The sequence below is a fragment of the Wasmannia auropunctata genome, unplaced genomic scaffold (assembly GCF_000956235.1).
Source record: "Wasmannia auropunctata unplaced genomic scaffold, wasmannia.A_1.0 LD336063.1, whole genome shotgun sequence".
Lineage (NCBI taxonomy): Eukaryota > Metazoa > Arthropoda > Insecta > Hymenoptera > Formicidae > Wasmannia > Wasmannia auropunctata.
This window is the reverse complement of record NW_012026827.1, coordinates 422,510-436,847: the sequence shown is the minus strand read 5'-3', so window position 1 is coordinate 436,847 and position 14,338 is coordinate 422,510. Positions and strand designations below refer to the sequence as shown.

At 32.6% G+C, this 14,338-nt stretch overlaps 3 protein-coding genes across 8 annotated transcripts in view; all 3 read left to right on the top strand.

Moving 5' to 3' along the window:
- LOC105450329 (phosphoribosyl pyrophosphate synthase-associated protein 2) overlaps window positions 1-2,967 on the top strand; it is a 5,438-nt gene extending 2,471 nt beyond the window's left edge. For all 5 annotated transcript variants that reach the window (XM_011690115.1, XM_011690114.1, XM_011690112.1 and 2 more), the window contains 4 exons: window positions 915-1,323; window positions 1,584-1,862; window positions 1,940-2,086; window positions 2,320-2,967. In XM_011690115.1, coding sequence (XP_011688417.1) covers window positions 915-1,323; window positions 1,584-1,862; window positions 1,940-2,086; window positions 2,320-2,478 — 994 coding nt within the window. In that variant the 3' untranslated portion in view covers window positions 2,479-2,967. The remainder of the gene's footprint in view (window positions 1-914; window positions 1,324-1,583; window positions 1,863-1,939; window positions 2,087-2,319) is intronic.
- An 84-nt stretch (window positions 2,968-3,051) lies between these two features.
- On the top strand, window positions 3,052-9,475 carry LOC105450328 (dynein assembly factor 5, axonemal). Of its 2 annotated transcripts, XM_011690110.1 has the most exons (6): window positions 3,052-3,198; window positions 3,264-3,972; window positions 4,370-4,609; window positions 4,690-4,885; window positions 7,221-7,527; window positions 8,323-9,475. In XM_011690110.1, the coding sequence occupies exons 2-6, from the start codon at window positions 3,267-3,269 to the stop codon at window positions 9,319-9,321; spliced, it is 2,448 nt and encodes an 815-aa protein (XP_011688412.1). In that variant the 5' UTR covers window positions 3,052-3,198; window positions 3,264-3,266; the 3' UTR covers window positions 9,322-9,475. The 2 variants fall into 2 exon arrangements, with proteins under 2 accessions (XP_011688412.1, XP_011688411.1); XM_011690109.1 differs by having other exon boundaries at window positions 3,052-3,972; window positions 8,323-9,474.
- Window positions 9,476-10,924: 1,449 nt separating this feature from the next.
- The window catches only part of LOC105450327 (transient receptor potential cation channel protein painless-like), a 21,480-nt gene continuing 18,066 nt past the window's right edge, over window positions 10,925-14,338 (top strand). Inside the window, exon 1 of the mRNA XM_011690108.1 lies at window positions 10,925-12,042. Within this exon, the coding sequence (XP_011688410.1) occupies window positions 10,962-12,042 (1,081 nt within the window). The 5' untranslated portion in view covers window positions 10,925-10,961. The remainder of the gene's footprint in view (window positions 12,043-14,338) is intronic.

Here is a 14,338-nt window from a genome sequence, read left to right as displayed (position 1 = left end):
CCCAACTCTTTAATTCAAACAATTATGAATCTTTAACAGTATAAAGAAAATATTCTGATACGTAATAAATTATTTTTTTACTGCTCAAATTCGCCCTGAAAATCAATTTAAAATAGAAAATGGATTGCTTTTGGAAGTTGATTTATTTTTTATTTTATAACCCTTATTAATTTTATTTTTTTAGGATGAATTGAAGCTGCAAAGATATTTAAAAAATTTTTCTTTTATTATTTACCAAAAAAAAAATAAAATGGAACAAAATTTTGTAACAAAAAAAATTTCTTTTAATATATTTATCGATTAGAAAACTTATTAATTGTTTAAAGAATTAAAAAATTATAAACAAAAACAAGATCAACTTTTAGAAGCCGATTTTATTCCTTTAGGATGAATTTGGATAGCAAAAAGGTATAAGCTTATTATACATATCAAAACATTCTTTATGCATTTTCATAGTTCTGTAATTTTTGAATTTTCAAGTTGGAAATGTTTTTTACATTTAAAATATAAAGAAAGAAAGAAAAGAAAATGTTTTTAAACAATACAACTGAAAAGAGCAGAATCTAATAATTTAGAAAATCAATTTAAAACAAATGCAAATTTATATTATAATAATTATTTTATGTACATATATATATATATATATTTATATATATGTATTTTTGTATATTAAAATTGATATATAATAATATATTTTAAAATTATTTATTTGATTATATTTAAATAAAAAATGCTGTATCATTCTATTACACACACACAAAATTCTAAATAAGAATATGGATTTTAATATGTAGCTTACTGTTTATCATTAATAATAGATAAAATTGTCACATAAAAGTAATACATATAAATCAATTTGAAAGAAGGGAAATGCAAAAGATATTTGTTAAATAATATTTTTTTTATGTTTAAAGTCGCTTGGGTGTAAAACCTGGTGGTTGCGCTGTATATCACAAGTCAAATCGCGAGACAATGGTGGAGATAGGGGATTCTGTACGCGGCAAAGACCTGTATTTAATCCAAACCGGTACAAAGGATGTGAACAATAACATAATGGAGCTACTTATTATGGCCTATGCATGTAAAACGTCATCAGCCAAAAACATTGTTGGAGTGATTCCGTATCTACCTTATTCCAAGCAGTGCAAAATGCGCAAACGTGGCTGCATAGTGTCCAAACTCTTGGCAAAGATGTTGTGCACGAGCGGCTTAACTCATATTATCACCATGGATCTTCATCAGAAAGAAATCCAAGGATTCTTTGATGTTCCCGTGGATAATTTGAGAGCTAGTCCATTCCTTTTGCAGTACATTCAAGAATCCGTATGTAACAAAATTTTTCACACAACTGTTATAATAAATTATTAACAATAGTTGCGGTTCTAAAGCATCTTGAATTGTAATAACGATTTATTTTAAGTTATATCAATATCTTGAATTGAAAATAGTAATATGATATTTTTCTCTTTTGATAATGTCACAGAATTATTATATTTTTATTTTAAGATATTCAAAATGTTACTCCACGTGTGTTTTGTTTTACATTGTGCTCCTTTTATATAATTGTATCTTCTCTTTGTCAGATTCCTGACTATCATAATTCTGTGATCGTTGCAAGAAATCCAGGTAGCGCAAAGAAAGCGACTAGCTATGCTGAAAGGCTGCGCCTGGGAATTGCGGTGATTCACGGAGAACAGAGAGAAGCTGAATCTGATATGAATGACGGTCGCTACTCGCCACCTGCGTTAGCAATGGCCGCACGTACGATGGAGGTTGGCGTGGGTATGCCTTTGCATCCGGCGAAGGAGAAGCCACCTATAAGCGTTGTTGGAGATGTCGGCGGACGTATCGCTATTATGGTGGTGGGTAAAATGTATTGCGTTCATATACGCCGTATATGATCGTGAGCTACAATTTGACGAGGGAAATGTATTTGCAGGATGACATGATAGATGATGTACAGTCGTACGTAGCCGCTGCCGAGGTACTTAAAGAGAGAGGAGCTTACAAGATATACGTTTTAGCTACACACGGTTTGCTCAGCTCGGACGCGCCTAGACTCATCGAGGAGTCTCCGATTGATGAGGTAATAACACTAAAATAATATAAAAAACTTACAAGTATCTACGATGTTAGAAATTGGTCCGAGATCTTGAACGAAGAGAAAATTGATCAATCACATTAATCAATTGACTGCAGAATTATTCAAATGCTATCGGTCAATTCTCTGTTCGAGATCTGAGATCGATTTCTAGTATGTCGATACAAGACCTTAGTCTTAAGACTGATATAAAAAAAAACCGTTAAAAATTTTTCCAGGTCGTTGTAACTAATACAGTTCCGCACGACGTGCAGAAGATGCAGTGCCCGAAAATCAAGACTGTCGACATCAGTATTCTTTTAGCAGAGGCAATTCGACGTATACACAATAAAGAATCGATGTCGTATTTGTTTAAGAATGTAACTTTGGAAGATTAGGAACTAGACAGTTGCATATAAAACAAATCACATTTTGATCATGAATAAAATGACGATTGAAAGTCACACAAGATTTAAATGCCGGGGACCATGTCCAGAATACATATCCGTCTCTTAATTTTCTACACTATTTTTATATTTCCTCAATTTGTGAAATAACAGTGAGCGTAATTAGTCCCTCGCGTTCGTCAGAAAGAAGATAATCGACCGAAATTGGTCTTGTATGTACACATTTCTTCTTTGTAGCTATCTTTTGTCTATAGTACATATTAGAGTATATACATATTAGATTATAATGTAAAACAGCCAATATGAGCCGTATTCGAATACAAAGTATAGTCATTGCATATAATAGATACTGTACAATTTTAGAACTCTGTAAATTCATTATAGACGTATATTCTGTGCTTACCAGTGATCTAGTGCTACTTTTACTGTATGATTAAAAATGTATTTTAGATCAAGACATAATAAATATATTTCAAGATATAAGCATTTTTCTGCTAATATTTTAGTGTGTTAAAAAAATGCTACAACAAGCATTTATAGAATACGTAAATAATTTAATAGTGGTGATAGTTGCGTTAAAAGAGACCATAGATTATGTAAGAAAGGAAATTTCGTATATCAATCTGAATGAGTGTGTTGTCATGGAGACACAAACAGTGTTTAAATCGATATGGTTCCTTTGTATGATAATGATATGTATTCCGCAATGTTGTATGTACATAAAAAGGATTTGTACTTTTACATTATCTTCATTCTAAGAGGGAAATCCATTTCAGATAATGGCGTTGGATCTTGAATTAAGTAAGATAACTATTTCGTTGCAAGCGGACGAGAAGAATCGTCGCAGACAAGCGCTGGAGGAAATATGGAAAAATATATCTCAAGAGGAAATAATATCGGGCAGATCGGATGATCTGATTAAAATATGGGAGAGCGTTCACAGATCTCTAATTAGAATTATGAACGATAATATGGAGATGTGCCGAGATCTGACCGTAGGGATACTGAAAATATTTCTCGAAGCCTTGCCACCCGACGACAAATACATAATCTACATTATACCGATAATGTCCAGACGATTGGGCATGCAGGAATTGATCGAGCCGTCGGAGGAAGTGCGCCTGAAATGCGTCTCTCTTTTACGAACGATTATTTGGAAGTATAAAGATTTGTTGGCACCGTATATTCAGGACGTGACGGGAATATTGGCGCGCACCGTTACGGATAATTATCCGAATGTGAAGAAGGAGAGTTGCCGGTGCATATCGGACTATGCAAAGACTCTATCGAGGCATTTCTACTCGCAGTCGGAGTATTTAATTAAACCTATCCTGAGCAATTTTACGCACCAGCACTATAGAGTTCGACTCGCCGCTGTTGAAGCGATAGGCGATGTGATTCGGTATGGAAATAGCAAGTCGATGGAAGAGGTGGCAACGCCTTTGGCACAGAGGCTCTTCGATCAAAGTGGGATTGTCAGGGAAGGTATATTTTGTATAATAATTTTTGCGTAATAATTTTCAGTTTTTTTTTATTTAATCCTAATCGGTATTCACTCGAAAATTTTCTTAACTCATTTTGTCGGGTCCAACGTACCCGACAAAATTTTAAATTAATATATCTTTGCTTAAAATTAACGTAATTGAACAATTTTTTTTATTTTGTAGGTAAAAATTCGAGAAATAAGATTATGTAACTTAAAATTATGAAAAATTGTATAAAATGTTATAATTTTTCGCAATGCTATCTAGAGATTTGCGCGTAATTGAAAAAATATTCAGGTTTATTGGACTCGGGAATATCGATTAAAGTTAATTCTTTTACGTAATTTTGTATAATTATATTAAAACTAAAAAATTGTAATTGCATTGAATCTTTAAAGCTGTAATTGAAGTCTCTGGCCGCTGGTTGATAGAGCTTCCTGACAGATATGGCTGGTGGTACAAACTTCTTCCCCTGATCATGACAGGGTTGCACGATGAGCTTGCGGAGATTCGTGTAAAAGCGGCCGATATGTGGGACGCTGCAGGAAAATTATATATGGAGGAAAACGAAAATGATAAGAAATTGAAAGATAAGATGGACTTTCTTACGGAAGATCCGGAGCACTATCCTCCGGAAGGTAAGTTATTTTAAAAATGCTACAGACTAGCGTATCACACATATCGAGAATATTAAGTTATACAAGATCGGTGTTTCTAGTTTCCAGACCGAACTTAGGATGTCGTGTGATCGCGCAACAGAATTTATGCAAGCTTATTAATGGTATCAGCGTCGAACTTGGAGATTGGTTGCCAGACATACGTGTGCGTTCCGCTCAATTACTTTGTGTACTGATACTAAATGTTGAAGAAGACGTTACACAACATATTGAAAAGCTCTTGCCGCCTATGTATCGGTAGGACTTACTTTCCATTACTCTTCCACTACTGGAAATTAGATAAAATTCAGAGGCAAATTATTTCTTATAAAAATTGTTTAATTTTTATCAAGATTTTCGTTTTAAATTCTGGGTTTGGTAAGTTATTTTTTTTCTTAACTTAGTTATGTTAAAGTTAATGACCTAAAATTAACTTAATTACGTTGAAAATTAAACTTATTGTTAAAAATTAAGTTAAAATTAAATTAAATCAAAAGTTAATTTTAAAAAACTTAATTAAATTGAAATAATTTTTACAATTTTTTTGAACTAATAAAATTAAAAATAATTGTAGTTATAGAATATGTTACAATTAATTATTGAATTTTATTAGAAGTGCAATTTTTCAAAATTTTTGTCGCTTAAATCTTTTTTTAAATCATTACAATGACTAAAAAATAATCTTATTTTTTTCTATTTAAAGTAACAAAGTTACATTGTCTGTAATAACATTCGTGATATGAACATTCGTGACAGATATGAAATTAAGATATTTAATGTTCAAAATTTTATTTTATTAGAAAATAATAGAGTTTAGAGAGACAAAAAATTTTTAACTTAGAAAAATAGAGTTTTAGAGAGACAAAAAATTTTTAACTTAGAAAAAAGTTAATATTATTTAAAATTTTAAATTAACTCATGAAAATATTGGATTGAACGGAAAGTTCGTTCCGTTTTTATTAAAAGAGATAACATTGGTATAAATATATGTAAAACTAACTCCATTTCAATTGCTTTATACTGAATTCGGTTGGACGCATTAGCGCGCGCTTAGTGCATATTAAAATTGTTGTATACATATCAATGTAAAGATATACGTTTAAATATAGAAATAATATAACTATAAATATAGAAACAATTAAATTGCGAAGTTCTTAATAATATTATTGTATTATTTGGTGAAATATGTATTGAGCATTTTATTATTCGAGATCACGTATCACTTTTATATTGAAATTAGAGCAGTGTACAATGTGCACTGAGTGCGTTCAATTAAATTCGCTATTAATTTAATATTTTTTGACAGCTAACATTTTAATACGCATTAAAAAAAAATATTTGAAGATTAGTTGTGTTTTGAGTTTAGTATCAATATTGAAAGATGGTCAATGATAAGGTGTATTTTCGGCATATTATGCTTTTTTAATTAAAACAAGCAACAATGTAATCGAAACTTAAAGAAAGATTTGTATAATAGAGAAAGTATTGTAAATGAATGAACGTGCCGAAAGTATTATAATTTGTCAAGTTCCATGCCAGAAATTTTGATTTCGACGATACACCCTCAGGATCAGTCAAGATTGATGACGATAAAATCCAGATATTAATTAAAAATAACTCGCGTTATTCGATTTGAGTAATTGCAGAGATTCTCATAATTCAAAATATTGCAATCAGCCGTTGTCGAACGGTTTACAAACACTTAAATACGTAAATAAGCTCGGATACCGCATAATTTGTCGGGAAAAAAGTGTGATGGAACGAATTTTTGTATGCAATTTACTGTACAAACGAAATGGAAATGATTCATTTTTAAAGCGAATTGTTATACTGGGGATGAAAAATGGATTGTTTATAATATGGTGCGAGAGATCGTAAAGCAGACAAGATGAACGGCCATTATCAATTCTGAAAACAGAACTTCATGTGAAGAAGATAATACTTTGCATCTAGGATTAGGATTAGAAGGAAATCTTGTATTACGAGCATTAAGAAATCAAATGATTAATTCGAATGTATATTGCTTGCAACTGGATTGGATTGAAAACAGCAATTGACAAGAAGTGATGTCTAGAATTAGCTAATCGTAAGAGTGTCTTTTATCATAATAACGCAAGATCGCACGTCTCTTTAACCACTCGGTAGAAATTAGTACAGTTTAACTGGATATTCTACCTCACTCACCATATTCATCGGATCTTGCATCCTTCGATTTCCATTTCCCCTGCAAAACTTGATCCTTAATGACTATCGAACTTTAGTTCCCTGGAAGACTGCAAAAATCACTTAAATCAGTTTTTTAATTAAAAAATTGAAAGTTTTATACGAATGGAATCATGAAGTTACCTAAAAGAAGGTAAAAAAATTATTGAAAAAAAAGGTGAATACCTGAATGAATAAAGTTACATCTAAATAAAAAAATATCGTCTTTTAAAAAAACGGAATGAACTTTTTGTTCAACCCAAATTGACAATAATTTAAGCTACAAGTTATTAATTTTTTAATTTTATTACTTAACTTTTAAATAGTTACTATCCAACTCTGCAAAAGATGATCGCTTATGAAGAAATCTAATTACGGCTTTTTATTACAGCGCTTGTAATGACGAGGATAAGAGAGTCGTTAGTTGCATGGAAACTGCGGCACGATATTTAGGCTACTTCGTACAACCCAAAATTTACTGTCACTTGGTGCTTCCCACTCTAAACGAATCTCCGACCACCGGACACTTGCGTGTCTTCGCGGCGATCATTAGCGGTAGCGAACGGAGGGCTCTGTCGCAACAACTGGACAAGATCGCGAATTTCTTGCAGCAGCCGAATATCTGTCAGAGTAAAAAAAGCAACTATCAACGTCAAATACTGTTGTGCTGTAATTCTCTTCTCGTAGTTTGTAAAGAGGTTCGTATACAATTCTTTTTTCGTTATACACACGTCTATTTACATACATTCGTTTACTTAAGAAAAGAAAATTTCATTCTTGCTTGATTCTTATAAGAGGAAGGTCAGGTTAGTGCATCACGGATCCTGATCCCATTTTTTTTGGTGAAACTAGAAGCAAAATAAAGATATAGTGTCCAAGCGTTTGATTGAATGGGCCTTAATTTTCGAGTAAGAATTTTCGAAAAATAAATTCAATATTTAATAATAAAAAGCGATATACTTCTTTCATTCAACATCGGTATAGCCCGGTGAGTAAAGGGCTTCCCTGACAGCACACGATATTCGTAGAACGTCCATAGGACATTTGTACATCCTTGGAATGTCCTATGGACGTACTCAGGAGATCTGTGCTGTCTGGGTTGTTTTCCAATCTGGTAGTCCAATGTTCAATCCCTGGATGCTGCAATTTTTTTTAATGCATGTTTTTTATTTTTTTTTCATTTTTTATTACTGATATTGTAATGTACGACTTTTTTTACATAAAAATTTGTATTTTTTTCCAAGCATTATTATAACTGATGTTGAATGAAAGAAATATATCGCTTTTTATTATTAAATATTGAATATTTTTATTTAAAAATTTATTTTTCGAAAATTCTTACTCGAAAACTAAGGCCTATTTAATCCAACGCTCGGACACTATATCTTTAATTTGCCTCTAGTTTCACCAAAAAAATTGGGATCAGGATCCGTGATACACTGACCTGGTCTCTTCCCCTTGTTAGATATATCTAACAGTGTGTTGTAATGCAGGATTGCATGGCGGTAACGCAAGCTTTATTCATTGTAATATTCACCATATACGCGATGAGCGTGAAGCCTTACGTTCGCGAAGAAGCTGACAGACTCTTAGAGATACTTGTCAACATAAATTCGCTAAAAGACGTCGAAGAATTGTTTTGCAATCACACAAGACCGCTGATAATGTCAATTCACGATGATTGCGTCTCATGGACGGTTTACAACGCGGAATCGCAAATTTTCTGCGCTTGTTTGAGCCGTGCCAGTGTCGCCATGTCGCATAATGTAGACCTTGTGTTACCCATCTTTAAGAAAACTATGAGCAAGGACGCCGACTCCGAGCTGAAGTTGCGGCACTTTATTCTACTTTCGGAGTACTTCTTGAACAATCAGAATTTACATCATTACATCGAGAATCCGCGTAAATTTGTGAGCACGATCGTCGAAGAGCTGATCGTGCCTGGACTTATTTGGGCCGCTGGTAGAGCAGCCGAAGCTATTCGCACGGCCGCCGTTTGCTGCCTCTGTGCCATTCTACAGAACAAGATAATTAATCCCGGCGACAAAGATGAGATTTATAACGAAGCGGGGTCGCCTGCGAATGAGGAAAAGAAGGAATCTAAAATGTCTATCACAGCGGAGCAGTTTCCATCCATCTTTGACAAGATCGTGCCCGTTCTTGTCAGTCTGGTGGATGATAAAGCGAAGAAGACTCGATTGTACTCCATGCGCGCCATTTGCATGTTAGTAACAATCGGACAGAGGCTGTCCTGCTTAGATGACGAGTATATTCATCGCACATATCCGGTGATACTGAAGAGACTCGACGATGGTTGCGACGATGTTCGCTATGCCGCGGTGGAAGCGCTTGTGGACGTGTGGAGCGTCGCATCTGAAGATTACGACACTGTCGTCAGCAGGTGTCACGTCGATGCTCTGTACACGACGATGATTATTCACTTGGACGACCCGGAGTCTCGCTTTCAAGAGATAATGTTAGGTAACAGTTAATGGTTTTGTTCTTTCTGTTAGAGATACGCGAATCTAAGTTTTTTGACGCCAAATTGAATCGCATTTCTTTTTTCGAATCCAAGTTGAATCGAGTCGATAATATTTTACCCGAATCGAATTGTTGAAACATAACTTTTAATTAACAACATAATTATTATTGAATTTCATTACATAGATGATGAATGATTTAACGTAAGAAAAATAATTGATTATATGATATAAATTTATTTTAAGGTAAATGTGTGTGTGTGTGTGCCTTCGTGCGTGCGTGCGGGCGTGCGCGCGCGTGTGTGTGTGTGCGTGCGCGTGTGCGTGTGTGTGTAAATTGATAAAATATATTTACTGACTGAGTGAGTATTGTAGTAACTGAAATAATTAGGTGAAAAATTATTGAAGTTCTTTAATATACTATCCAATAAAACATATACATATACCTTCTCAACAAAATTAAAGCATTACTTTCTCTACCCTCCAAAAATAGGCAAAATTCAAGAGAGTGTAACTTCGTCAAAAATGATCATATCGAGATGTTCAAAAAAGCATTTTACAGTTTGAAATCTCTACTTTTCAAATCGATACTTTAGAAAACGATCCTACTGATTTTTCATGGAATTACACGGATAGAAAAGAAGACCCGACGAATCTCAAAATTTTTTATGAACTTTGACAAGTTCCATGGCGCGAATTAAAAATCGCATGCAAATGCAGTTTACAGCTTTCGAAAGCGTGAATCTTTACCTTTAATTTGCTTTTTTGTTGAGCGTTGTACGTATTTTTTTTCACCGAGTTATTCAACATTAAAGCAAAAATGGTCCTTTTTGCTTCAATTTGGAAAGTAGAGATTTCAAGCTGTAAAATACTTTTTTGAACATCTCGATCATTTTTGATGAAGTAATACTCTTGAATTTTACCTATTTTTAGAGGGTAGAGTAAGTGATGCTTTAATTTTGTTGAGATTCTAATTTTAATATTTATTATTACATTTAATAATGATTATCAAATAATACAAATTTAAAATCTAATGAAATTTATTTCAGTATTTATTTCAGTATTACAAAGAAATAACAAAAAAATAAGGAATCGTTATTTTTCAAGTAACAGTAACGGTAACGTATTATTTTTTTAAGGTGACGTTTCCAACCCTGTCATTGACACAAGGCTCAATTAATGGATAGTTTTTAAGCAATGGTTTATAAAAAAATATTGAATTATTTAAAATTTCTATTTGAATGTAATTTAAATTTAATAATAAAATGTAATTTAATGATAAATTTGTGCTCTCAGCTCTGTAAAACTAGCAAAGTTTTAATATTCTAGAAATCCTTTCAAATATGTCTTATACAATCCCATAATTTTTCAATTAATTTAAAAGAAAACTGTTTTAATATGAGAAACCTCATATTACAAGTTACATCATATGTGAAATTCATTTCGCTAGGACTCAATTTTCTATATAATTAGGGCGGGATCCTGTAATTATTTCGCTAGTTTTTATTTTACTAGCAAACAACATACTGACATTTAATTTATCTATCTGAGATATTGAATATTCTATATTAATATATTCTAGTATTAATATTTTTTCTCAAAATAACCGATGCCAATATTATATATTTAATATTCTGCTTCCAGATACTAAAATGGATTTTGAAGAGAACTTAATGCAGGATTGTTTGTTGGACGTTTATGATCTATCCCCGAGTAACACGGATATCTTTTATAAACTATTGCTAGACACTTTAAAAGCCAAGGATTTCCATTCTTTCAAAAATATTATACACAACAGAAAACAGCCAACTGATTTAAATGTCAACTATGTCTATCCTAACACAGAAGAAACATGCCTTGACATCGCCAGTAGAAATGGTCTGACAGAATTTGTGCAACTTTTATTGCACAAAAGAGCAAAGCCCAACAGAATAAACAAAGTGTACAATCGTGCTCCTATTCACTTCGCTACAGAAGGCGGACACGTGAGTACACTGGAAGCCTTGTTAAAGGAGTCGACAACAAATCCGGATTTTGAAGCAGGACATCAAACCGCTCTGCACATCGCGGTGAGAAGAAACGACCTGACATGTGCCGGTCTGTTGCTGGAGAACGGTGCCAGCGCCAGTATTCCAAATAGCAAGGGTTTGACGGCTCTTCACTTGGCGGCGGTGAAAGGTCAGCGGGATATGGTGAAATTGATACTGAAGAAAAGCCAACAGTGTCCAGACGTTGACACTTACAAAGATTACAATGACCAAACGACGCGAGAAGTGATTCAGCAAAAGCTGCCGGGTGTATCGTTACCATTTAAACATGAATATCGTGATGTAAATGTACACGATCTTAAGTATTATCTGATTGCCGATGATGAGACAAACTTCCTAAAAAGTATGAAGTTTGTCAAGACAAAGATTTCTCACGATGTAGCCGAAGAGTTGTTGGAGATGGCTGTGCAGCACAATTTTTATAAAGCTGTTATTGCAATCATACAAAAATTCATGAGTCAATGTTTCAACGTAAGGAAAGCCGCAGAAGCAGCTGTTCGGCTAAGCCATAGCGCTATCCTTCGGGAATTGTTATATGTAGAGCCCAAAGTTGCCAACGACTTAATACTGAGCGCCTGTCAGCAGTTAGGAATACCAGAAAGACGAAAAAATAATATATCTGATCGACTGGAATGTCTAAAATTAATTCTAGAACAGGAAAGCGTAGACGTTCATTGCACAGACAGTAAGTATTATTAATTCATACAATACCTTTTGGAAACTATAAGCGACAATACGAGAAAAATATCAAAGTGTCTAGGCATTGCCAAAATTAAAACTTACAATTAGGCTTTTTCTTTTCTTTTAAGCAGTTACTCTAACACTAAGCCATAACTACCTCTCTTCCGATACTTCTGTGTTTCGTCTATATCTTATAACTGCGATGAATATCATAAAAATAGAAGAGATTTCTACATAATATATTGCTAAAAGATAGCGGAAATATTTCAATAACACGACATGTTACAAATATTAAAAGAATATTGTAGAAATATTATAATTTTAAACAAACAATAAAGACTAGCTCGTACTTGCTAATAACAAACAAATTATGAGTAGGCCAAATTAACGAGCTTATTTAAACGAGAATGGCAGCGTTTTTTATTATAACAAAATTATTTTTAATAACTACAAGCATTAGGTACGCATGAAATGATTATCGCTATACTTAGACGTTATACGTGATACATGTTTCGACTTAGATTGGTCTTCTTCAGCCACCTCAACGAATTACAATTAAAATATAAGATCATAATATATAAATAAATACGTTACATTCGTAGAGTCAATTTCAATAAAATGCATTAAAATTTATGAGCAGTTGTCAGTATAATAAGATTGAAATCCTTGTTCCAGCACAAATTCATTGTCTGGTACTCTGATGTATAAAAATCCAACAGAATGGTCAATCAGTTGGCGAGGATTGAAATGTCATTATTAGAATCAACTATTAAACGTAAAATTATTTCCAACATGAGACCGATTCAATACCAGGTTGTTACTGAGAGGGAGAATATCACAAGAATTGTAAGATACAAACAAAACACTAATAATAATAATAATAATAATAATAATAATAATAATAATAATAATAATAATAATAATTCTGATAACTTTTGATATCTCGCTTAAACCGGAGACATTTACAAATATGAATAAAAATCCGATTGACGAAACAAATAAAAAATAGTTTTTAAATCTTTCTGTCAAGACTATTCCTTTTGATGTCTCGAATCTCTTATAACTTGGTGCTGGGTTTTGTCTTCCTAGTGGTTTGAATAAGAAGGACGCAATTCTCGAATTTGTTAAGGATTTTGAAAGTAACATCTCACGCTCAAGTACCGCTAATAAAATCAGAGTTAGAAGTACAGTCATCTCACAATTAAATCGGTTTCCTGATAATAGAGAACAGATAAATAAAGTATACAGGTACAGTTGAGTCGCATGTGTAAATCAACTCGTCAATTTTGTAAGAGTAACCCTGATCATCTTTACGAATACAGATAAGGATAACGTTACAGTTGCCTTAGATAAATCAGATTACACCAACAAAATCACGACATTAGAGACACAACAACTTACTCTGTAGTACAGAGTAAGAATCCGATTAAAAACCTGGAAAAAGATTTAAATAATTTATTTAAAAAATGGTTGACTTGTGGATATACTACAAAGCAGAATTATTACTCATTAAGATCTTATAGTGATTGTTCCTTACCAAAGGACTGCCGAAGATACACAAAAAGAACATACCTTTTAGAATTATAGTATCGATCACTAACATCACATTGTACTTCTTTGCTAAGTATTAGGGTAAACCTAGTATATACGCCGCACCTATTAAAAACTTAATTTTAAAACTTAATCAGATATTACCGATTAAGTTTAAATTAAATGAACTATGCCAGTAAAAACTTTGTACTATTTGCTATTATAAAAAAATATTTGGAATCCAAATTATTTATTTTTTATATTAAAAAAGAAATTTCTATAAACTCTTGCATTTTTGCTTTATAAAAATAGGGGTGGGTTATACGACTACTCATGAGTAGGATTGACTCGGAAAATACACAAATAATCTTATAAATAATAATAGTGAATAACACGTGAATTGACAACGTAATTTGCATTTACTCATTAATAAATAAGTAAAGAACGTATTATTACAGATTATGAATAAGTACATACATAAGTATATACATACATGAATTTTATGATTAATGTATTGTAAAGGACGTACTATCGCATATTATTATTTACTTTTATATTTATAAATAAATAATAGAGCATCAGTGCTACGGAATAAATCCCACGTGCTAAAAATGCTGTATATCCCAAACAGATGGGATATACAAGACAATAAATAAAGAATACAAGAGCTAAGCACTTGTATTTTGCTATACTCTATTCTTTATTAATCTTTTACACTTATATACCACGAAATAACCACGAAGCCTTTTACATTTCCTACAATAATTATT